Source organism: Pan troglodytes, chromosome 17, assembly GCF_028858775.2.
Source record: "Pan troglodytes isolate AG18354 chromosome 17, NHGRI_mPanTro3-v2.0_pri, whole genome shotgun sequence".
NCBI classification, from domain to species: domain Eukaryota; kingdom Metazoa; phylum Chordata; class Mammalia; order Primates; family Hominidae; genus Pan; species Pan troglodytes.
In genome coordinates this window covers 41,615,445-41,640,332 of record NC_072415.2, presented here as the reverse complement: position 1 = coordinate 41,640,332, position 24,888 = coordinate 41,615,445, and the positions used below count along the sequence as shown (strand labels likewise).

The 24,888-nt window shown below is 35.8% G+C and overlaps 1 protein-coding gene across 6 annotated transcripts in view; it reads left to right on the top strand.

Annotated features, from left to right (window-relative positions):
- Window positions 1-24,646, top strand: part of TRAPPC8 (trafficking protein particle complex subunit 8) — a 107,127-nt gene extending 82,481 nt beyond the window's left edge. For 4 of the 6 annotated variants that reach the window (XM_001159900.7, XM_009433838.5, XM_016933492.4 and 1 more), the window contains 8 exons: window positions 652-748; window positions 1,931-1,999; window positions 2,090-2,148; window positions 4,869-5,042; window positions 7,787-7,888; window positions 15,137-15,282; window positions 22,414-22,503; window positions 23,598-24,646. In XM_001159900.7, the coding sequence (XP_001159900.4) occupies window positions 652-748; window positions 1,931-1,999; window positions 2,090-2,148; window positions 4,869-5,042; window positions 7,787-7,888; window positions 15,137-15,282; window positions 22,414-22,503; window positions 23,598-23,832 (972 nt within the window). In that variant the 3' untranslated portion in view covers window positions 23,833-24,646. The remainder of the gene's footprint in view (window positions 1-651; window positions 749-1,930; window positions 2,000-2,089; window positions 2,149-4,868; window positions 5,043-7,786; window positions 7,889-15,136; window positions 15,283-22,413; window positions 22,504-23,597) is intronic. The other 2 variants (XM_063795571.1, XM_054672014.2) reach the window with 1 other exon arrangement.
- Window positions 24,647-24,888: the final 242 nt, after the last annotated feature.

Below are 24,888 nucleotides of genomic sequence, written 5' to 3'. Positions count from 1 at the left end.
TGAAATGTTACTTAATTCTGTAATGTTCTTTACTTTTAACTTCCTAAATTTGTAAGGTGTCTGCTTTCTAGGATATTTAGGGCTAATGTGCTGTACTTTGGTGATCTCCCCCCAAAAATCAATATTTTTATAGTAAGAGTGAGAATATTTTAATAATTTCAGATTAGCTTTTATTCAGGAGAATTAAAAAAATACGTGCTACTTAAATAATTTCATGTGTACTGACCATATATTAGGATTCTGTTATGTGAGTTTTTGTTGCTTGTTTTTTTGCCTAATAAGAATGAGATATCTCAGAGTAGAGAAATAAAAAGAAAATGCCATAATTTTGATTAAAAATTGACAATTTTTTATCTTTTAAATACTACCAATAGCTCATTGTGATAGGCTTTAATAACTCAGTGGCTTTCAGTATTTTAAAATTTACCACTGAGTATGCATTATAGTCAAAAATACTTCTTGGACAAAATGTTGATGTCTCTGAAAGTGTTTAGAAAGGGATTTAAATAAGTTTTTGGAAATGTATATTGTAATTGCATCTTATGTTAATTGACATTGACTTTGGTAGCAGTGTCTGAATTTTATTCTCATCGGAACATTCTGATTTAGTGCTTCTAAATCCTGAATGACTCCTATCTTTTTTTTTGACAGAGTGAAGCAGGCGTTAAGGAATTCCACATAGTGCAAGTATCAAGTAGTAGCAAACACTGGAAGTTACAGAAATCTGTAAATCTTTCTGAAAACAAAGGTTTGTTTGTTTTTCCTGCTACATAATAAATTTTGAAACTTCATTACTTGGTTTTCCAGAATAGTACCAGAATGTCTTAAGATTATTAGGATTAACTTTTTTAAGCATTAAATTGTGATTTCATTAGTTTACCTAACTGTAAGTCAAATTACCTATCTTGATCCAGTCTTTCCCATTTTTTAAATTCCCTCCCACATCTTTTATACTTGTATTTTCTTTTTGTTTTTTATTGTAAAATCAGCGCTTGGGTACATGATTACTGTCAAAAATTCAACCAGGACTGGGTGTGGTGGCTCACGCCTGTAATTCCTGCACTTTGGGAGGCTGAGGTGGGCAGATCACTTGAGGTCAGCAGTTTGAAACCAGCCTGGCCAACATGGTAAAACCCTGTCTCTACTAAAACTACAAAAATTAGCTGGGCGTGGTGGCAGGCGCCTGTAATCCCAGCTACTTGGGAGGCTGAGGCAGGAGAATTGCCTGAACCCGGGAGGCAGAGGGTGCAGTGAGCTAAGATCATGCCACTGCACTCCACCCTGGGCAACAGAGTAAGACTCTGTCACAAAAAACAAAACAAAACAAAACTTAACTGGTACAAAAATATATAGACTAGAATACGGAATTTTCTCTTTGTTTCCTTTACCACTGGTGAGTTTATCTGTGAATAGCCATACCTACGTACTGACTGGCTTTTCTGTGAATTGTCATGTTTATATAACATTCAAACAAAAGAGTGTGTACCAGAAATTACTTAAAGTACCATTTTTAAAGTGCCTGCAATTATGGGAAAACATATAGCAGAGTGTGTTCGTATAGTAATGTTGGTATAAATCATGCATATGAAACATACTGAAAGGAAATGAAGAAGTGGTAGAGTGGCAGGATTATGGGCTTTCCAGTCCCTGTGTTCTGATCTTTCAAACTTACTGTTTATCTGAAATGTCGCATATATGAATACATATATATATATACATGTGCACACATGGATATGTATTTTGAGAAAATTGAAATTTATCCTTTTTAAGAGGTCACTTCATTGAGATAAAAACAAAGATGTTCTTCATTAAACATTATTTATAATTACGAATTATTTTCTATTTTGACCAAGGAAGTCTAAATAATGAATTGGTTTTTATCATGTGATGAACTGAGAAACATCTTTGAAATTTCCCTTTTTCTTCCTAGATGCCAAACTTGCCAGTAGGGAGAAGGGAAAGTTTTGCTTTAAGGCAATAAGATGTGAGAAAAAAGAAGGTAAATTCACTTTACTTTTACACTTTACTAAATGGTCATTTTATATTTTATGCCAATGATATGATTAGTTTGTTTTCCCCTGTTTTTTAGCGGCCGCACAGTCCTCTGAAAAATATACCTTTGCAGATATCATCTTTGGAAATGAACAGGTATGCAAGTAAGCATAGTAGTGTTTGATGTTAAGTCATAGTTATAGCATATCTGCGTATTTTTGGCAAGGCTTATCGCAGTAATTCCCAAACGCTTTTTTTGGGGGGGGGAGACAAGGTCTTGCTCTGTCGCCCAGGAGTACAGTGGCGTGATCACAGCTCACTGCAGCCTCGACTTCCCAGGATCAAGTGATCCTCCCACCTCAGTCTCCTGAGTAGCTGGGACAACAGGCGTCAGCCATCACACCTGGCTAGTTTTTTTATTTTTTATAGAGACCAGGGTCTCACTGTGTTGCCCAGGCTTGTCTCCAGCTCCTGAGGTCAAGTGATCTGCCTGCCTCGACCTCCCAAAGTGCTAGAATTACAGGTGTGAGTCACTGCACCCAGCCTCCTCAGACTCTTTGGAGGATAATAAACATCTGAACTTTATTGAGTTTTGCAACCTGCCTTCAGTCCCCAAAACAAACCAAAAATGCTTATGGACTATACCATTTTAAGTAGTTATTTAAAATTAACTTTCTTTTGAGACTATCATATGAAGTAAGTATAGTTCTTGGGATTTTTTTTTTTAAAAAGCAAGATTATATGAGGGAGCTTTTCTATTAGGGAAAGTGGTCACAATGGAATATATAGATGATAACCCTCTGAATTTTGGCATACCGTATCATATCATATCATATTCTGAGACCCAGATAATAAGGTAGATACATAAGACTCCACTGTGATTTTAAAGCTATTACTCTCTAGGGCAGTGATATTCCATCCTAATTATGTATAAGAGTTACGTAGAGGGCCAGATGTGGTGGCTCATGCCTGTAATTTCAGCACTTTGGGAGGCTGAGGCAGGAGGATTGCTTGAGGCCAGGAGTTCAAGACCAGACTGGGTGTCAGAGACCAAGGCAAGACCCTGTCTCTTAAAAGAAAAAAAAAAAAAAAAGAGCCTCCTAGAATAGTGGTATTCAAAGTTTCAAAATGTGTCCATGTAAATTATCAGAAATCTTGTTAATATGCAAATTCTGATTCCACAGGACTTGGGTAGAACCTGAGGTTCTAAATTGTTACAAGCTCCTAGGTGAGGTTGACATTGTTAGCCTGCAGACCATAATTGGACCTAGATTTTGTAAAAATACAGGCTTTACCTCCCCTACCTCTAAAGCTCTGGTTGATTATATCTTGGGTGGACTTTGGGAGTACGCATTTTAAGCTATCCCTGAAGATAATCTGAAGTAGTGACCTGCTTTGAAAAATGCTGAATCTGGGGTGTAAAAATTCATATAATTGTGTGCTATTAGTGGGATGATTTCTTCTTTCTGCTCGTCTCCTTGATAATTCTAAACATCCTTATATTTTTGTACTTCTTTTATCATTTGCTTTCATCTGACTCATCATTATCTTTTTACCATTTGAGGAAACAGCTATTTAGAAATATCTCCAAGTTTCAAAAGCTCAGTAATTTCAAAATATGCATTACTTTCAGAGATACTGTGCTTCCTGAATAGTTGAATTTAGTTTTCAGGACTTTAGTTATTTTTTTTTTAATTTCTTTAAAAACTTTTAAAATCCCAGAAACATCAGCAGGACTCTTGTATTGTAATTTTTATTGTGTTTGTTGTTAAATAATTTAGTGTAAGAGCACTGGTGAAGGCAGAAAGAAACACATTTTTCATTTTGATGAACCTGGTTGAATAAATAGAACTTGCCAAGCACTACAGATTAATGAGAAAACTATGGGGACAGTGTTTTACAAGAAGTTCGCTCATAAGGAGAAAATGTATATATTTATTCATATTTAATACTTATTTAATAATTAACTTGAAGTTTAACATCTACATGATATATACATAGCCTGTAATACAGGAAACCATATATATAAAGATGTTATTATGTGGCATAATATTCATTAGTTAAGGGAAATCCTGTAATTGAGTCCATTTAAAATTCTTACCTCATACTTTCATTGTTTAAGCATGAAAGCCAAGTTAATGCTAATAATTCTATCTGCATTCTGCTTCATTGGATATTGCCTTGGATTTAAATGAGAAATATTTCTGTCATTTTAAAATACAGGTTTTCAACATTTTATTTTTATTTTCTTGGTGATACCCATTCATTCTCCCTAGATACTTGGAAGGTCAAAGCTAATGTTATGGGAGCGTAGTTTAATTATTTTGGGGTGACGGCTTTAAGATTCAGGGTAACTTGCAGCTGGGTGCAGTGTCTCACACCTGCTGCAATCCCAGCATTTTGGGAGGCTGAGGCAGGCGAATGCTTGAGCTCAGTAGTTCAAGACCACCCTGGGTAACATGGCAAAACTGGCAAAACCCCGTCTCTACAAAAATTAGACGGGAGTGGTGGCACGCACCTGTAACCTAGCTACTCGGAAGGCTGAGATGGGAACATTGCTTGGGCCCAGGAGGTAGAGGTTGCAGTGAGCTGAGATTGCACCACTGCACTCCAGCCTGGATGACAGAGTAAGACCCTGTATCAAAAAAAAAAAAAAAAGATTTAGGGTAATTTGTACCAAATCTTTTGAATGTTCAAGTGGCCTCCCTGTTTTCAACTACATTGACAAGAATTATTGAATAAGTATTTTGGGTATGTATAAGTTATAGAAATACAAATTTTGGCAGGATATATTTAATTAAAACTGAGTTATACAAAATAAATTTTGACAACATAATTAAAAGCATTTATGAACACAAGTGATTTTCTTTTAACAGATAATAAGTTCAGCAAGCCCATGTGCAGACTTCTTTTATCGAAGTTTATCTTCTGAATTGAAAAAACCACAAGCTCACTTGCCTGTGCATACAGAAAAACAGTCAACAGAGGATGCTGTGAGATTGATTAAAAAATGCAGTGAGGTAGATTTGAATATTGTCATATTATGGAAGGTATGTGCTACTAAATTATTTCAGCAAGCCTCACTTATAGATACTCGAGTCTTAAGCTGAAGCACAAACGTATATTACTATTTATATTTTTTATGCTTTTCTAGTTTCAATATTGAAACTTTAACAGTTACATATTTTTTTTTGGCCTAAAAAAAGAATTCATTCAAATTAGATAACATTCTTCTGTGTTACTGTTATTTCTGTGTGTTACTGAGAATATTGTAGACATGATAAGCTCTGAAAGCAGGTGGTATTAAACTGTTCGGGGCATTTCCAGACATTCTACAGAGGGAAAAATAGCACCATGAACCTCTGGAAATCCACTACCTTGGCTCCAAAAACCATTAATTTTTTGTTATTCATATTTCATATAATCCATTTACCTTCTCTTCTCTTTTATTGTTAAGTTTTTTGCTGTAGTATTTTTAAAATGACATATTTCATCTGTAAATGCTTTTATATGTACTTTTAACAGATGAAGACTTTTTTGTTTAATATAACTGCACAGTATTATCTTTCCCAACCAAATTAATAATTCTTAATTATCTAATTGATGGTCTGTGTTCAGTTTTTTCCAGATTATTTAAATATACTATTTTACCCTGTTAAAAAAAAAATCAGATCCAAATAAAGTTCACACATGGCAGACCAGAATGAGATTATTTAGACATTAGTATTCCCTAAAGTTAACTGAACTATACTGCAAAGGAGTCTTAATTCTTACATTACACCCTTTTGTATCATATGCATGTACTACCTATTTTTAAAAATTATTCTGCAGTAAAATTAAGGATCTTGTCCAAGAATAATCACCCGAACTTTGTGACAAGGTTTTGATTTTGTGTCGTTTGATGCAAGAGACATGTTCATACTAGGTGATCAATACATGTATTTTAAATTGACTCAGAAGTTTTTATGAAGTGTTTTTTTTTAACCATGTTTTTAAATAAACATTTTTTTGAAACCAAGCTGACTTTGCATGTTTCAAATGAAATCTACTAAGTAAATTGATACTTTTGTTGATTATAGAAGGCATTTTATGTTAAAAAGATCAGTTATACGTTATTGGCGAAATCAAATTCTTCCGAACTTTAGAATCATATTATGTAAGTGTATAACGATCTTTGGCATTTGTGTCTTCATTCAATAGGTTTATGCCATGTAGCAATCTATAATATTTCTGAGACAAGGTTTTGTGTAATGTATTCTGTACTCATTGTTAAGTGCATGGTATTCTTTGATGAGGGGAAAAGTGTTATCTTTTAAGAAATGGCCCTGAACCTAAAGCCCACTGCTGGTATCACTAATCACATAAAGAAGAAAGTTATCTAAGATTGTGATGCTCCTTGGCTGGGAAATGGAAGTTTGAATACATTAAATAATGGGTTATTAAGTTTGGTAGTGGCTAGTACCCTGGTAAGTTTATAATTTACTCAGTGGAGAAAGTGACTGGTAGATTTTTGTTTGTTTTAGTTAGAGTTCTGGATAATGTAAAAATGATTCATTAGATTAAAGAAAACTTGAAAAGTCATTAAAGTTGTAGAGTAAGATGCACAGGAAGCATAGGACTCTTGAATGAAATATGATTCAGGAGAAAACCAAGAGCTTGAACATTTTTGTGAAAAAAAATAGTTGAAAAAGGGACATAATACAACTCCTAAACAACTTTAATCCAAAATAAAGGTTAGTTTTAAAAATCTAAGGTTTTGCGCAAGCAGGAGGATGCATTATAGAATTAGCCATGGCTATGGGTGACTGTCGCTCAATGCCATAACATCATCAGAAAAGACATCTGACAAGTCTCAGACCCTTATCTGTCAGCTCTTATTCCTTCTTGATTAAACATTACCCTATCAGGTGTTTAACTTCTCCTGCCTTTCTGGGTTTTGCAAATATAGACGCTGAGCAGGTCCTGAGCCATCCTATGCCTTACTGCAGCACTACTCAAAGTTTGTTCTGTGGATGGCAAACTGTCACTAGTCCATTATAAGTATAGAAATTGAAAGTAAACAAGAAGAAACTTTGATAGCATTTTGACTGAGTAATTTTATGTTTTTTGAACCTAACAGTAAAAATATCGGGCTTGTCAAAAAAATTAAGCCTTTGTGTTTGCACATAATGTGATAATGACAGTAGATCAGAGCCATTTATAGATTATATTTTCCCCAACACAGAAGCAATTCAAGAGAGAGAAGAGTTATAAACTGGAACAAGTATTTTAATATAGATAAAGTCAGCTCACTATATTGGAAGAAAAAAGCCTTTTTTAAAGCATATATATTTATATTTATGAACATAACATTTCCACTTACAGGATTTATGATTGTACTCACTGATTTTGCTCAGCTGTGTGATAAACCCTAGGACATTTCAGAAGCTAGGCTGTAAGAATAAGCCTTTTAGCTGTATATTGGTAGTTCAATAAAGAAAACAGCTTGTGTTATAGCACAGTTCTTTTAAAGTAGTTTCTTAAGAATTCTAAAGAATGTTGGAAAGGATTTCATGATGTATCTCTCTCAAATATCCAGGCCAACTGTGTTATATTGAGGTGAAAAGATTTGTTTTTTGGATAGATACTTTATTGATTGAATGAATAACTAAAAGTAGAAATGGTGACATTGCCAGGAGTGTCAATAATTGGTAGATATTGGCCATAATATTTCCACTTTCTATCAAGTATTGGGTTGGTTACTTTAGAGGTTACTGTCAAGCACGGTAACGTTTTTGTACTTTGCATTTTTTAGGCATACGTTGTGGAAGACAGTAAACAGCTTATTTTGGAAGGTCAACATCATGTTATTCTTCGCACTATAGGAAAAGAAGCCTTTTCATATCCTCAGAAACAGGTGATAACATAGTTTGCTTTGGAGCTTTCTGGTGAACTTGTGGGGTTTTTTTGTTGTTGTTTGGTCGGTTGGCTTTTGTGTTTTTGAAGGGGTCTGGTTTGTTCAGGTTTTGTTTTTTGGTTTTTGTTGTGTTGTTGTTGTTGTTTTGAGACTGGATCTCACTCTGCCACCCAGGCTGGTTTGCAATGGCACAATCATGGCTCACTGCAGCCTTGACCTCCCTGGGCTCAGGTGATCCTCTGGCCTCAGCCTCTTGAGTAGCTGAGACTACAGGTGTGTGCCACCACACCTGGCTAATTTTTGTGTTTTTTTGTAGAGATGGAGTTTCACCATGTTGCCCAGGCTGGTCTTGAACTCCTGGGCTCAAGCGATCCTCCTGCCTTGGCCTCCCAAAGTGCTGAGATTATAGGCGTGAGCTACCACGCACTGCCATGTTCAGGTTTTTATATTGGTATTTGGGTTGGGTGTTGGTGACAGAAGAATGATCAAAGTTAAAAGTGAACATAAATTGATTTTAAAATTCATTAGCACCTTTATCAGAGTATTAAGATGCAGTTATGGTTTTTGGGGTTTCCTCACATACATTCCATATTGAATCCAGAATTCATAGGTATGAAAAGAATTGATTTAAGAGTAGAGAAACTATATCTCTATATTTTCTTATTTGTTATAACAGGATATCATTGCAGAGCTCCGAGGGTATATTGTAATATGTAAAAGGTGGCCTCTGGAGTTGTGTAGCAGCTGCTGATAGCATTGAGTATGCTTTCTTATTTTTCCTAAAATAATACTTAATCTTACTGAAAAACTTTCATAGTAAATATGAATAGAATATAAGCACATTTAGTCTAGTAATTCAAACAATGGCCCTGTATTTTGTTTTTAAATAACAGATCTTAATTTTCAGGGCCCCACCTCCATTATTATTATTTTTTTTATTTCACCGTGGACCTGAAGGCAACCCCTCCCATTAGTTTTGACAACTTTTTATTATGAAATAATTTTCAAACTTACAGAAAACTTTCAAGAATAGTGTAAAAGACTCCCTTATAACTTTCATTCAGGTTATTAGTGGTTGACATTTTGCATTATTTGCTTTGTTGTTATTTACATATGTATTAGTTTTTTTCCCTTAATCGTTCTTAATTACTCCCAAGTAAATTGCAGGCATCCTGTCACTCTGTCCCTAAATATAATACTTCATTGAGTATTCCTAAGAAGAAAGACAAATCTCTTACATTAAAAAAAAAAAAACTACAACATTATCACACTCAGGAAGTTTAACATTGATGCAGTACTCTTCTTTACAATCCATATTCAAATGCTATCAAAGGTTTTAATTCCATCCATGTAACTATTTGCTCTTTTCTATCCAGGATCCAGTTGAGGATCATGCTTTGCATTCAGTTGTTATATCTCTTTAGTCTCTTTTAATCTGAAACAGTTTCTTAGCCTTTATTTGTTGATCATGACATTGACATTTTTGAAGAGCTTGGGCCAGTTATTTTATTTTATTTATTTATTTATTTATTTATTTATTTTTTGAGACGGAGTCTCGTTGTCGCCCAGGCTGGAGTGCAGTGGCCACCCACCACCTCGCCCGGCTAATTTTTTTTGTATTTTTAGTAGAGACGGGGTTTCACCGTGTTAGGCAGGATGGTCTCGATCTCCTGACCTCGTGATCTGCCCGCCTCGGCCTCCCAAAGTGCTGGGATTACAGGTGTGAGCCACTGTGCCCGGCCTATTTTCTAGAATAATACCTCTTTGGGTTTTTCTCATGTCTCCTCATGATTAGATTAAGTTTATACTAAGTGATGTGTTGCATAAGAAAGTGCATGATGTTAATTTGCCTCATCAGTGTTGGATCATTTAAGGTGGTGCCATGTTTCTTCACAGTCAAGTTACTGTTTTTCCTTTCATAATAGTAAGTAATTTGTGCGGAGATAATTTGAGGTGGTATAAATGTCTGGTTTCTTTCTTTCTTTTCTTTTCTTTTTTTTTTTTTTTTTTTGAGACAGAGTCTCACTCTGTTACCAGGCTTGAGTGCAGTGGCACAATCTTGGCTCACTGCAAGGTTGCAGGTATTCTTCTAAGGCCATTGTTCACGTGCTTTCCTCCTGACAGGTGGTATATAGAAATGTATTCAGTATAATTTAGAAGTCTCAAATAAATAGCTTGTATTTTTTTGGTGACTTGAATATATTAATAATACATTTTTGAACTTTTTACTGAAGTGTAACATAAGTACAGAAAAGTAAATAGCTTATTTGATTTTCACAAACCGAGGAACACTCCAAACCAGGACCCAGATCAAGAACTAGAACCTAACCAGCACCCCAGAAGTTCTATGTTTGTTCCTTTCCAATCAGAAATCTTTCTCTTCCAGACCAAACTTATAGTCACTTCTTTCTGACTTACAAGTCAAAAGCAAAACTACTGCTTTTGAATTTATGTAAATAGTCATACAATATATACCTCGGCTTCTTTTATTCAACTTCTGTGTTTGTGAAATGTATCCATATTGTTTGGTATACTTGTAGTTTTTTTATTTGCAACAGAAATTTCACCTGAAAACTTACTGACTGTTCTCCAATAAAAGGAGCCAGGGTTCCTTGGAAAAATGGTTGATTTTAGGGCTGGGGCAGAGAAAATGCAAGATGAACCAGAAGATATTATGGTGCCAGAAAGTAAGGAAATGTACCCAAACTGATTGAGAGCATATTGAATTTGTGTTTCTTGCAGGTTACAAAGTGGCTTTTATTCTCCTTTGGTCCTCATACTCTGTAAGCAAGGCAGGTAGAATTACACTCATTTTACAAATGAGACTCTGTGAAATAAGTACAGCTATATTTCATAATAATTTTCAGTTTTAAAATTGTCTGAGAGAAAATAGAAATCTGTTGATTGAGGATTTGTAATTTATCAGTTTTCACATTGTTCCGTCTATCCCCTAGGTAGACTTATTTATTGAGGTTGAATTTGTTTGCTTTATTTACTATTTTACTACAACCTCTTGGGATAGTGCTACCACATAATAAGTACTTGGTAATTATTAAGTAAATGAATAAAGAATGCTGAGTTACCAAATTCATTCCACTGCATTAAGAAACCAAAAATATTTTAACCAGATATGAGTGGCTCAGTCATACTAATAGTTTGCACACAAATAGATAGTACACAGTAAGCTTTAAGATTGCAACTTTCAACATTGCAGTTCTATAATCAGCATGTCTTTTAATTTTTGTTCTGCCTTATAAAGAATAAATACAGGGAATGCTGTGCACAAAATTATTTTACCAATGTAACAACAAAATCTATTTCCTTTAGCAAATATTCTATTTCCAGAACTTATATGTGTGCTTATGTTATGCATTTACTACATATGAAGTTCACGTAAACATTCATTCAGCTCACTTAATGAATGGTAAAATTTTAACCGAAAAAGAAAAAAGACAGAAGAGGTGATATTGTTTCATAAACTACAGGTTTCATTGAATGGTTGTTATAAAAAGAAAGGAATTATAATTTCTCATTATTTTTAAATATAAGAGCCTGCTAAATTGATTGTATTGCAGATTAATATACAACCCTTAAGTTTAAAGTGTTTTAGAAACATTTTTCCTTAAGAATTTATAAAAGGAAAGTCTTTCTTTTTATCTTACTATTTTGTACATGAATTTTTTTTGCCTTGAAAATATATTCACCTTTAGATCTTTTTCTTTTCATAAAGTGATTCATTCACATAAAAAAAAAAACTATGTAATGGATCAGAGCAGAAATATGCAAGATTTGAAAGAGCATTCCTAGTCATACACAAACTGAATTCAGCCTGAGAGAAAATAAGAGATTGAGTATCCCTTCTCTGAAATGCTGGTACCCAAAGTGTTTTGGATTTTGGAATATTTGCATCATATACCTGCTAGGTGAGCATCCCTAGTCTGAAAATCTGAAATCCAAAATGGTCTGAAGAGCATTTCCTGTGAGTGTCATGTCAACACTCAAAATTTTTTGGATTTTGCAGCATTTCTGATTTCAGAGCGTTTCAGATTTTGCATCTTTGGATTTGGGCTGCTCATCCTGTATAAGTAAAGAAAGAAACTGTCCATCAGTAGGGGAGTCAGTCAGTTATAAAATTATAGAATAAAAAAAGACATTGCCAATATTCATCCAACCATTGTCATGGGATAAGTAGGTTCTGCTTACCCACATTAGTATTTGGTGTCTCTGTAGTTACATCTTCATTGTACAGGTGATCAGCCTGATGCCAGTCAACATTTATGTTACCTCACTAATATCCCTTGTCTGATTTCATGTCTCACAATCAGTGTTCTGAAACTTTGCTTCCTAAGTAAACTACCAACAGAAACCCTGTGCACATTGGTCAGTTGGAAGCAAATTATATTTATCACTATACATTGGCATTCATCCACATTAACTGTGTTGTAGTGATTAACATCTCACCATTGCTTAACTCTGAGAAAATAGTGAGATTAAATACCAGTCTATAAGGCCAAATGACAGACCTTGGACAAAGGTAAAATCACCAATATAAGTGTTATATTTTGAATCCTGTGAAAAGCTGGCAAGTAGCCCATACATACACCAAGATGCTTGTGTACCAAGGGTATACTAGTCTTGTATTTGAATCTCTAATTGACCAATCTAAATTTCCTTAAAGTCTGAAAGAAGCTGAGTGTGGTGGTACATGCCTTTAGTCCCAGCTGCATAGAAGACTGAGGTGGGAGGATTGCTTGAGGCCAGGAGTTCAAGACCAGCTTGGGTAACATAGCAAGACCCTGTCTCTTAAAGAAAACAAGTCTGAGATAGTTTATTTTTTTAAATAAATTTTAAAAACATTCAGCTAGAGAAAGTTATCTGATACTGGGGGATAAAGTAATCCACATAGGTAAATAACAATAATAGATACCATTCATAAGGTATTTGGTATTTGTCAAGTGTTGGTTCACATCAGTACTTAAAATTACAACCCTGTGAGGTATAGGTAGAAGTCCTCATAATCTGAATCCTCTGTTTAGGCAACAGCAGGCATATAAAATTATAATTTTAAGTCATATGATTAGCAGAAGGAAAATTTAATTGCCAAAGCAGTATAGCACAGTAGTTCAAAATAGAACTGTATTTGTATATAATCTCTGCCACTTAAAAAAGATCTTCAGTTTTTTTTAACGTTTCTGAATTAATTTTCCTCTTTTTAAACATGCAAATACTTCCACCTACATCCCACAGGTAAAGGCTATTACATTGTATCAGATAGTTTCTTTCTCTGGTTTCCCCTTAATCACATTTCTGTTCTCTTTCATATACTCTGGTTTATCTGATTTTTAAAAATTTTTATTATAAAAGTAGTAATTTTTATTGCAAAAAAGCAAAATATCCACAAGCTGTCAATTGGAAAGATAAAAAATTTAAAACAAAAAAAACCAAATATACAAATGAGAAAGCAAATTCTGGTTTTCTTTTCTCTCCTCAGGGCCACTTTTTGAAGTTACCCATAATCAAGTTCCTTTTCTATTCCAGAAATGTTCCATGCTTATGCAAATATAAACATTGGAATATATGTATTTTTAACATGCTGTTAAACTTTATTTGACTATATGATATTTTTGGTCAATTTTCATACATTTGTATATCATACCAGTTTCAAATATTTTGCTTTTTACATATTTTGTGGGATAGATTTCTGGAAATGAAATTTCTGGCCATATGATTATATGCTTGTCTATTACCACTGACTAGGCTATAATCTTTTTTTGTTTGTGTTTTTTTAATTTTTTTTTTTTTTTTTTTTACCAGTAGCCCCAGGGTGTTACTTGAATATAATATGGTTAATTTGTTAGTTGTTAATGGGATGAATCTGGAACCAGTGCCAGCCTTTATTTTATTTCCAGCAAATTTAGCTCTTGCTTTTGCAACTGTGTAGATAAGGGGTCAGCAAACTTACACTGAAAAAGGCCAGGAAGTATTTTAGGTTTTGCTCACCAGATTGACTATGTCATAATACTCATTTCTGTCATTGAAGTCAAAAAGCAGCCATAGACAGTATGTTAACAAATGGATGTGGCTGCGTTTCAATAAAACTTTACAAAAACAGGATGCAGGCTGGATTTAGCCCATGGGCTATGGTTTGCCAATTGCTGGTATAGATAAAAATCAAACTCGGCTGTCAGAAAGTTATAAATCAAATATTCTCCTGGGTGGTGAGGGAAAATAGAGAAAAAAAAAATAACCAAGAAAGAAAATAATAGTAGAAATGGGATGTTTCTCTACTTTCATCTTTCTCTCTCTCTCACCCTCCCCCACTCCCTGCCTCCCTCCCTCCCTCCCTCTCTCTATTTATTTTGAGGCAGAGCCACATTCTGTTGCCCAGGTTGGAGTGCAGTGGTGCAATCTCGGCTCACTACAACCTCCGCCTCCTGGGTTCAAGTGATTCTCCTGCCTCAGCCTCCTGAGTAGCTAGGATTACAGGTGTGTACCACCACGCCTGGCTAATTTGTATAGTTTTAGTAGATGGCGTTTCACCATGTTGGCCAGGCTAACCTCCAACTCTTGGCCTCAAGTGATCTGCCCTCCTCAGCCTCCCAAAGTGCTGGGATTACAGACGTGAGCCACCCTGCCTGACCTCTATTTTCATTAGATGATAATGATTATTTATTGAAATAGTCATAATGTGCCTGACAAACAGCTATGTTAATACTTTTTACATGCATTTTAACCTTTAGCTAGTGTAGTTGAAGCACTATAATCTATACAATGCAGCAGGATATTTTCAGAATGAAGTATTAAACAGTTTTAGATTTTCAGCTATTAAAATAGGTGCTATGCAATCGAATGTCTGCAGTCCTAAGTCCTGTGCAGTATTATCAGATGAGAATCACAACAACCTTTGAAGTTATTATTGTCATGAACTTCTTTTTACATATGAAGAAATTAATTATTAAAGTATTAAGTAACTTATCCAAGATAACAGAGCTAATATGTAAAGCTACTGAGATTCAAGTCTAACTCCAACACATAAGTGAGGAATGAATAAATGATTCCAGTTACTGATTTTTTTATCTTAGATTATACTGCAAATGATAGCAGGTATTAGCTTAACAGCAGAAAAGTACTGTTCATGCATTACGTTATCTCTGCTGATTTTAACTTTTGTATATATACACTATGCTTTTTTTTTTTTTAAACAAGGTAGTGTTTTTATTGTCATATGTTTTTTCTTTCTTTTTTCAGGAGCCACCAGAAATGGAACTATTGAAATTTTTCAGGCCAGAAAACATTACAGTTTCCTCAAGGCCATCAGTAGAGCAGCTTTCTAGTCTCATTAAAACGAGTCTTCACTACCCAGAATCATTTAATCATCCATTTCATCAAAAAAGGTTTGAGCTTTATTTTTGTTACCAAAATTTTCTACAACACACTGGCACATGTATTTGTTTCTTTTATTTTGGCAGTGACATTAACCCAAATATTGAAGAGGAAATTTAGAATGTTTTTGAGTCTATAGAATACTTGAACTAAACAGTTCAAGTTTAGACAATATCAGTTAAAGATTTATTAAGTAAACTTCATGGCAAATGTGATATATTTGTAATTTTGGTAAATAGCTGGAATATATAAACCTCTAAAATTCTAAAAATAAGAAGTCCTGAATCAGGCAACACTTCAAAAGTTTGCCAGTTTTGCAAATAAAAGATGGAGAGAAGCCTATTAGAAACAATCTAAGTAATAATTGAAGGTATGAATTTTGGTGCAAACACCCTGGATGGGGATGGGGATAGGATGGAATAGAACAGAAAGAGGATGGTGACCTGTGGAACAGTAACATCTGAGAAAGAAGCTAAGGAAAAAGAAGCCTATGAAGAAAACTGAAGAAAAAGAACTAATTAAAAAGTTAGGAAGAAAAGACCAATAAAAAGAAACTATCTCAAAGGTTGAGTGAGAATAGTTCAAGAGAAGTGGTTAATAGTTTAAGATGCTACAGAAAGGTCAAATAGTAAATGGGCCAAAAGGTCATTGGATCTGACAATAAGGAGATCATGATTTTTGAGAAGAATGCCACTGTATAGAGGGTAGAATAGCATGACATCATAGGTTGAGAAGCAAATAGGAGGTAAGAAAGTAAAGATACCGCGTTGACCATCCTTTCAAGAAACTGGGCTATGAAAAGGGATCAGGGAGTATCTGTTCTTACTAGGTAAGATATAGGCATGTTTGTGGTCTTGAAGAAAATGATGAGATACAGGGAAACTAACAAAATCCTTAGTAGATGGAAAGATAAGATACATGCACTGAAGAATGACAGGATTTGCTTTGCGCTAAAGAAGGGACCTTCTTACACGTTATGTAGTGCCTCCATTTTAGGGGGTAGTTATAAGAGCAAGGTTAGCTAATTAATCTAGGAGATAAGAGTAAAGGGTAGAGAATTTGAAAAAAGTGAAATTTTAGGATAGCTACTGAGAAGATGCTAGCTGAGGATGCATAGAAGGAGTACTGGGCAAAATTAAGACCTTGACAGTGACTTTAAGAGAAAAAATATTTTAAAAAGTAACTTAGAGCTGGGCATGGTGGTACACACCTGTAGTTCCAGCTACTTGGGAGGCTGAGGCAGGAGGATCGCTTGAGCCCATTAGTTTGAGGCTACAGTCAGCTATGTTTGCACCATTGCACTCTAGCCTGGGCAAAACAGCAAGACCCTGTCTCTTTTTTTTTTTTAAGTGATTTTTTTTTTTTTTTAACAAAGCTAACACCTAAATGATTGTCTCTATAATCTTTATATAAGTAGAATTATAGAGTATATTTGTATGTCTAGCTTCTTTCATTTAATACTGTGTTAGTAAGAGTCAACCATTGCAGGAACCTGTAGAATTGATTTTCATTGCATGTGAGTATGTTTCGATATACCAGAATTAGTTTACCTACTTAAGTGTTAATGGACTTTTAAAATATTTTTTTTTCTTCTTCTTCTTTTTCTTTTTTTAAATTTTTCTGAGACAGAGTCACACACTGTCATCCAGGCTGGAGTGCAGTGATACGATCTTGGCTCACTGCAAACTCTGCCTCCCAGGTTCAAGTGATTGTTGTGCCTCAGCCTTTGAGTAGCTGGGATTACAGGCATGCACTGTGCACCACCAGCTCAGCCAAATTTGGTATTTTTAGTAGAGATGAGGTTTCACCATGTTGGCCAGGCTGGTCTCGAATTCCTGGGCTCAGGCAGATTGCCTCGGCCTCCCAAAGTGCTGGGATCACAGGCGTGAGCCACCACGCTCAGCCATAGAATAGTTTCTGATTTGAACTATTTTGAATTCTGCTGCGAATATTCTACACCTTTCCTTGTACATATGTGCTTGCCTTTTTTTTTTTTTTACATAGTAACGTCTCCAAAGTGGTTTTACTAATTTGCATATTCCAATAGCAGCATATGCGAATTCCTTCTGCTTGATACCTTCACCAGCACTTAACTCTTGTTGGATCTTTAAAAAATTTTATCCTAAGTTATTTTTTAAATACTTGTGGTCTTAAGTCTTTGTCATGGTCTTAATGTTGCCCAGTACTCATTCTTTGTTCCTTTCTCTGATACAGATGTATGCAGGGTTCACCTGGGGAAATGTAAGAAATACTGAAGGATGGGCCGGGCGCGGTGGCTCACGCCTGTAATCCCAGCACTTTGGGAGGCCGAGGCGGGCGGATCACGAGGTCAGGAGATCAAGACCATCCTGGCTAACACGGTGAAACCCCATCTCTACTAAAAATACAAAAAAATTAGCCGGGTGTGGTGGCGGGCACCTGTAGTCCCAGCTACTTGGGAGGCTGAGGCAGGAGAATGGCATGAACCCAGGAGGCGGAGCTTGCAGTGAGCCGAGATCGTGCCACTGCACTCCAGCCTGGGCGACAGAGCGAGACTCTGTCTCAAAAAAAAAAAAAAAAAAAAAAAAAAAGAAAGAAAGACTGAAAGATGCTTCATTCAGTCCTACCCCCAGAGGTTCCAGTTTGATTGGCCCAGAGTAGGGGTTGGCATCTGGATTTTCTTAAGTTCTCCAGGTGATCCTAATATGCAACCATAAGTGAAAATAAAAATGTTTGTGTTTTATCCTTATTGAACCTCACACACTTCTATGAACAATTTTGATTCTGTGATTCATTTTAACCCAATCTTCTACTTCAGCTCTGTTTATTAAACCTGTCCTGCTTCATGTACTTTCTGAATAACCTTGGTGCTTCTTTTTAACCTTAGTGGTTAAACCTTTGCTGCATTGAGAGGCTAGGATGTTTAGGAGTTCTCTACATCATTCTACTTAGGGGTTAAAAAACTCTATGGAATCTATGTGAAACAGGAAAGTTTTGATCAAACTAAAGTAGAAGAGTGGGTTAAATGAAGCATTCCAAAATCAAAACTCTGCATGGAAGTATGTGAAAACAAGGCAGGTTCAAGGATAAAATGTGGCAGTTTTCTCCTTGGCTGCCTGTTAGAATCATTTGGGAATTTCTGAAATTTCCAGTGCTTGGGCTGATTCAATCAGATTCTCTGGGTACCGGCATCTCTAGTTTTAAAATGTCTGCAGATCATACCCATGTCCATCTCTATTAGTCATTGTTGCCACAATAATGCTTCATAACAAACCATTTCAGAAATCAGTAGCTTATAACAAAGCATTTATTTCCATACTCATGGGTCTGCCAGTTGATAATTTGGCCGAAGCTGTGCTTTGGTCTGTGTGCTGTTTGGATTTGGCACCTGAAGAAACTTGGGTTCCCGTCTGTGCCACATATATTTTGGGCCCAGTCCAAAGGAGCAGCTGCTACCTGGAGTATGTTCTGGTGGCATGTCTCCGGAGTATAACAAGTGAGCCACATTGCAAAAGCACATTTAAGACTTTTGCTTGCATCAAAAGATGTTAATATTTCATTGACCAAATAGCCTCACTTCCATAATCAACAAGGATGATTCACAGTCCCACAGTGAGAGTGAATAACTGCTAAGCAGTACTCACAGTTACCACAGTAACCAAGGTTGAGAACCATTGAAATGAAGGATCAAGTGACTGGGTGTCCGTGTAAAACTCAAAAACAGATGAGAGAGTATAATTGAGAAAGCTAGAGAGTTGGGAGATGGTGGTCAGAGTGGGGTGACCGAGTATTATGTTAGGGATAGTTGTCTAATGTGATGGGAAAAAAATTCATGGTTTCGTCATGGAAGTTGTGTGGCTGAGTTTTGAATAGTACTGAAGATTATGGAGATGATAGGTCCAGGATTTGGGAAGGTGTTGAATAAGTCATATACCTAGACAGTGAAGTTGTCCAAAATGATGACAAGACTTGGAGTTGAAGGAAGAAAACAAACTTCCCTGACACTTTTAAAACTATGCCAATAGATAGTACAGAGGAGGGTAGCGAGAGAATAGTGTCTTACTAGGTGTATGCCTCTGCTTGACCGATACAGCAGATGAATTCACAAATGGGAGGTAAAGCAGATGTTCAGACTACACATGCTTCATCTTTACCTCAAATATTTCAGAATATCCATTTCTTCCCCTTTCCCCAAAGAATTCTCGCTGTACTGAGTTACTGTCACTGTGTTTGTTAGAATGGGAACAGAAAAAAGAATACAAACCTTAAGGTAGTTTATGATGAAAGAGCGGAGGCATCTTTACAGGAGAGGTAGTAGAAAGAAATCATTAAGAACTACATCAGCCACCCCGAGGTATGGAAGATGTTGGAAGAAATACAGCATCTATTGTTGAGAGGACAATACAGTTAAAGATAGATGTAGAAACACAAAGAGAAGAGATGGAGGATATAAGGAAGCATTCTTAATGGGGGTTTCAGAAAACAAGTAGAAATGTGAGGAAATGTGACAGTAGGAGGTTTGGTCATGGTAGTGGGACACAGAGCAGTAGAGGTATGAGAATAGAAGAAAGAACAGGTGACAGGAGATAACAAAGATAAAATCATACTATGTTTAGCTGCCATGAGCATAAATTGTTATATTAAATAATGTTTATGGAGCTTTTGAACATGTGCTAGTCACCATTCTCAGCACTTAACATGTTTTACCTAATCACAACAAACCCAAGAGGTAGAATCAATTATTATTCTTTGCAGTTTACAGTTGAGAAAACTGAGGTACAGGTAGCAGTCTGACTCTAGAGCCCAGCTTTTTCACTGGATGCAGTGGTGGGAGAATAGTTGTCAGAACTTTGATTTCTCAGCCCTGTTTGTGGTTCATTAGATTAGCATTTTAGAAAAACTAATGTGTAAAGCAGTTTTCAAAATGTGGTCCCAAGACTGGACCTGGTGGCACACACCTGTAATCCCAGCACTTTGGGAGGCCAAGGCGGGCGGATCACCTGAGGTCCGGAGTTCAAGACCAGCCTAGTCAACATGGTGAAACCCCATCTCTACTAAAAAATAAAAAAAAATTAGCCAGGTGTGGTGGCGAGCGCTTGTAATCCCAGCTACTTGGGAGGCTGAGGCAGAATAGCTTGAACCTGGGAAGCTGAGGGTGCAGTGAGCCAAGATCGTGCCACTGCACCCCAGCCTGGGCAAAAAGAGCAAAACTCCATCTCAAAGAATAAAAAACAACAACAACAACAACCAAAATGTGATCCCAGACCAGGAGCATTAGTATTAGTATCATCTGGGAACTTAGAAATGTAATTTCTTTTTTTTTTTTTTTTTGAGACGGAGTCTTGCTCTGTCACCCAGGCTCGAGTGCAGTGGTGTGATCTCGGCTCACTGCAAGCTCCACCTCCTGGGTTCGTGCCATTCTTCTGCCTCAGCCTCCCGAGTAACTGGGACTATAGGCACCTGCCACCACGCCCGGCTACTTTTTGTATTTTTAGTAAAGACAGGGTTTCACCATGTTAGCCAGGATGATCTTGATCTCCTGCCCTTGTGATCCGCCTGCCTCGGTCTCCCAAAATGCTGGGATTACAAGCGCAAGCCACCGTGCCCAGCCTAGGAATGCAATGTTTGGGCCACAGTCCAGACCTATGGAATCAGAATCTCTGAGAGTAGGCCCAGCAGGTTTTTTAAAACAAGCTTGCCAGGTATTTCTGGTGCATACTCAAGTGTGAGAAACATGGTTAAAGAATAGATTGCATTGTGGTGCTAATTAAGAGGCTCTTGCAGTAAAATGAGACATGAGACTTGAACTTGTAAGGAAAATGAGATACAGTGAAGTAACCAGGTTCCAGAGATGTGTGGGTGAGAGAATTGGCAGGAATTTGTGAAGAACATTGGGAGTGGAGGTTAGTGACTGTTAGGAGGAATCAGTATGATACTTACAGTTTGCTGGGGTAGATGGGGGTGCTCTTCACTGGAATGAAGATGATGAGTTTCACTTTGGACCAGGAGATATCCACATGTTCACATTTCTTCTTCTACTAGAAGCATTTGTATAAGGTACAAAGAATTTGACATTTGAGGATCAAATGGGAACAGAATAGCATAAGTTCCTGAATTTTTACTTTGGGCTACAAATTATGCAATTGGAACTTAATTTAATGAGATGCTTCAGACTGACTGGACACCTTCCCAGTAGTCTTTGTTGCCCTTCTTGCCACATGAGAAGTTTGTGGGGGAAGTTAGGGCATAGCACCAGTACAACCTGGTATGTATTTTAAATCATCTTAGTTTTTGTTTAGGGAAACCTGTGACGTTTGCGGTATTGTTTAAAAAGTATTTCTCAGTAAGAAGATGTAAAGTTTCTGAAAGTATAAAATATATTATCTGAGCAGAATTTAGAAGTTAATGTGTATGAACTTATACGGTTACTATTTTTTCTTCTTTACTATCTTTGTGTTTATAGAGTAAAAGGTAGATAATAGTATATAACCCTGCTTCATTTGTACATGTTATATTCATTTCTTGCATTCTTGATTTGAAATCTGTACCACTCTATTCACATGTCCTCTTCTATCACTGCCTGTCTTTTTTCCTATGCTTTAGTAATTTATTAATTATGGTATCAGAAACTAGGCTACCTGAGCAAAATGTATCCACTCGAAAGAGATTTCCTCATAACTATATAGAAATCATTCTTATATTCTTCAAAACATGATGTTGTGCAAATTTGATAGAAAAACAAATGTCAGTCTAGGCCAAGTTCTCAAAATTAAGTAATTTTTAATAAGCACAAAGACAACAGTATTAGTCGTTGGCATTTTCATGGTTTACTTTTTCTTCATTGATCTAAGTTGAGATTTTGTTTTTCATTTTGTGAAATATCTAGAAACATTTTAGTTGTTTTTAGAAGATTAATAAATGAAAATAAAATAGTTCTGTGAATGTATATATTCTGATATTTAATATTGTCATTGTATTAATATATTTTTTATTTACAATATAATTTGTCTTGAGTGATTTTGGAACTTGAGCTTTTTCCTTCTTGAATCTGATTGTTTTTAAGGAGCTTATGCTCTGTTACATAGTCTTAAGTGTTATTTTCAGGAAAATTGCTTTTAAGAAGAAAAAAATATATAACTTTTTTGTTTATTTTTCTTCCATAGCCTTTGTTTAGTACCAGTCACTCTTTTACTTTCCAATTGTTCTAAGGCTGATGTAGATGTCATAGTTGATCTTCGGCATAAAACAACAAGGTAAAGATTTGTTTAGTGCAAGGTTATTTGATTTGGGAGCAATTTAATATTTTGAAATTATGCAAATAATTACCTAACATGGATAAGAAAGTTACTCAAGCTTGTCCTGGTTTTTTGCTTGGTAATATAGAAGGCTTACAGATGTGTTACAGAGGCTTTAAATATTAAAGATTTTTTTTTCTTGATCATAAAATAGTACTTAACAACAAAAAAAATCCAGATCCACAGTCCCACATCAGATACTCCTAGAGCCAAATGCTTTTGGGAATTCAGAAATTTTTGAATTTTTGGAAAAATACTATAAAGCGTATACTTAATATTTTTGTATAACACCCCAAACAGGATCTGGGACAGTTCTCTGAAATCCAAACACACACCTATATATGTGATTTTGTGTATCATAAATTTATTAATACTTTATTGGGTACTGGGTTTTCCATTTTTCAATATTATAAACAGTTTCAATATTAAAAGCATTCATGTACAGACACTTATATATGGCTAACTAAGGAGTTAAAAGTTTAGGTTTGAAATCAAGTTCCAACATATACTAACTCTTATGGGCATTAAATGAAATAATCCACTCTTAGCATTGTGCCTAGAAAATAGTAACTATTAAATAATAAATGTTAGCTGTTATAGTAATGATGTTGCTATTATTAATAAACAGTTGGCTTCATAAAATAATTTTTAGAAATAGAATTGTTAGATGAAAGGGATGTTTGTTTTCTTCTTGAGATGGAGTCTTGCTCTCTCATGGACTGGAGTGCAGTGGTGCAATCTCAGCTCACTGCAACCTCCGCCTCCCAGGTTCAAGCGACTCTCCTGCCTCAGCCTCCTGAGTAGCTGGGATTACAGGCGTGCACCACCATACCTGGCTAATTTTGTATTTTTAGTAGAGACGGGGCTTCATTATGTTGGTAGGCTGGTCTTGAACTCCTGATCTCAGGTGATCCACCTGCCTCAGCCTCCCAAAGTGCTGGGATTACAGGCGTGAGCCACCGCACCCAGCTGAAAGGGATATGTTAATGTGACTTTGGGAAAAAAATTAAAAAGAAAAAAATCCTGCAACTTACATTTTCCTCCTCCCTTAGTCCAGAAGCACTGGAAATCCATGGATCATTCACGTGGCTTGGACAAACACAGTATAAACTTCAACTTAAAAGCCAGGAGATTCACAGTCTGCAGCTGAAAGCGTGCTTTGTTCATACAGGTGTTTATAACCTTGGAACTCCTAGGGTATTTGCCAAGTTATCGGACCAAGTTACAGTGTTTGAAACAAGTCAGCAGAATTCCATGCCTGCCCTGATCATCATCAATAATGTGTGACAACTTGGAAATTTGTACTGAAATCCACAATAATCAGTTTTTGCTGGATGGGTTTTACAGCAGTATTTGATATACCTAACTTGTTATGGAGGTTGATTGATATCTGATCCCTGCAAAATACTTTGACTTGTCATTTTGTTGATGATGCAAAGCACGTTGGACTGAGAATACTTAACATTCTTTTTCTGTATTTCTTTAAACCCTGAGAATAATTTACATGCTCATAATACAGGATATCAGCATATCTGTGCACCTTATTAAGCCCCATCTTAAGAAAACACAAAGTCTAAGTCTGCTGTTACAACTTGTCAATGGTATACGAATATTAGGAGATGATTCTGAGAAAGGAAAGGCCTTGTTGGCAGTACTCCTGTTAAGCCATTAGTCTCTAAATTCCAGCTTTACTGTGAAGTTCTATAGAGTGTTAAATACAAATTTTCCTGTCTTGCTTCACACAGTTCCTTAAAATCAGTTTTGAACTTTGGTCATAGAGTCTTCATATTTCAGTATTTGGTGGTCCCTATGACTTATACATAACTTTGTAAAAAGAAAAAAAATTTTTTCTGATGCTTTGAATATAGTTTTGAAAGGAGTTTTGACTTTTTCCCCCTCATTCATCTCAGTATAGAGTGCGCTATTTCACAATACGATTTTTGTCATTAAAATTACCATATTCTTTATTATATAACGTTAACAATTGAGTTGATCTGTTTAAAATATAAATCTCAAGTTAATTAAAAATAAGCTTTTCAAAAATGTATTATATTTATAACAAATATACTGTAAATAGAATAAAGACATGCTATTCACTGTATAGCGTATTAGTATCTGTTGATTAGAAAGTCTGGTTTCAAAATATCTTTTTATTCAGAGAATGGGCATTTGGACATAAGAAATTTCAATTCAGCCCTGCTGCAGATAGAGAAATGGGAGCAAGGGTGTTTCAATGAATATCTCTTGTCATTGGAGAAGGAGGGAAGACAGGGTGTAGGAGTGGGTGGCAGGGAGTACAAGAGCCAGGGTCAGTCAAGTCTGGAGCAGATGGGGTCCTTGTGC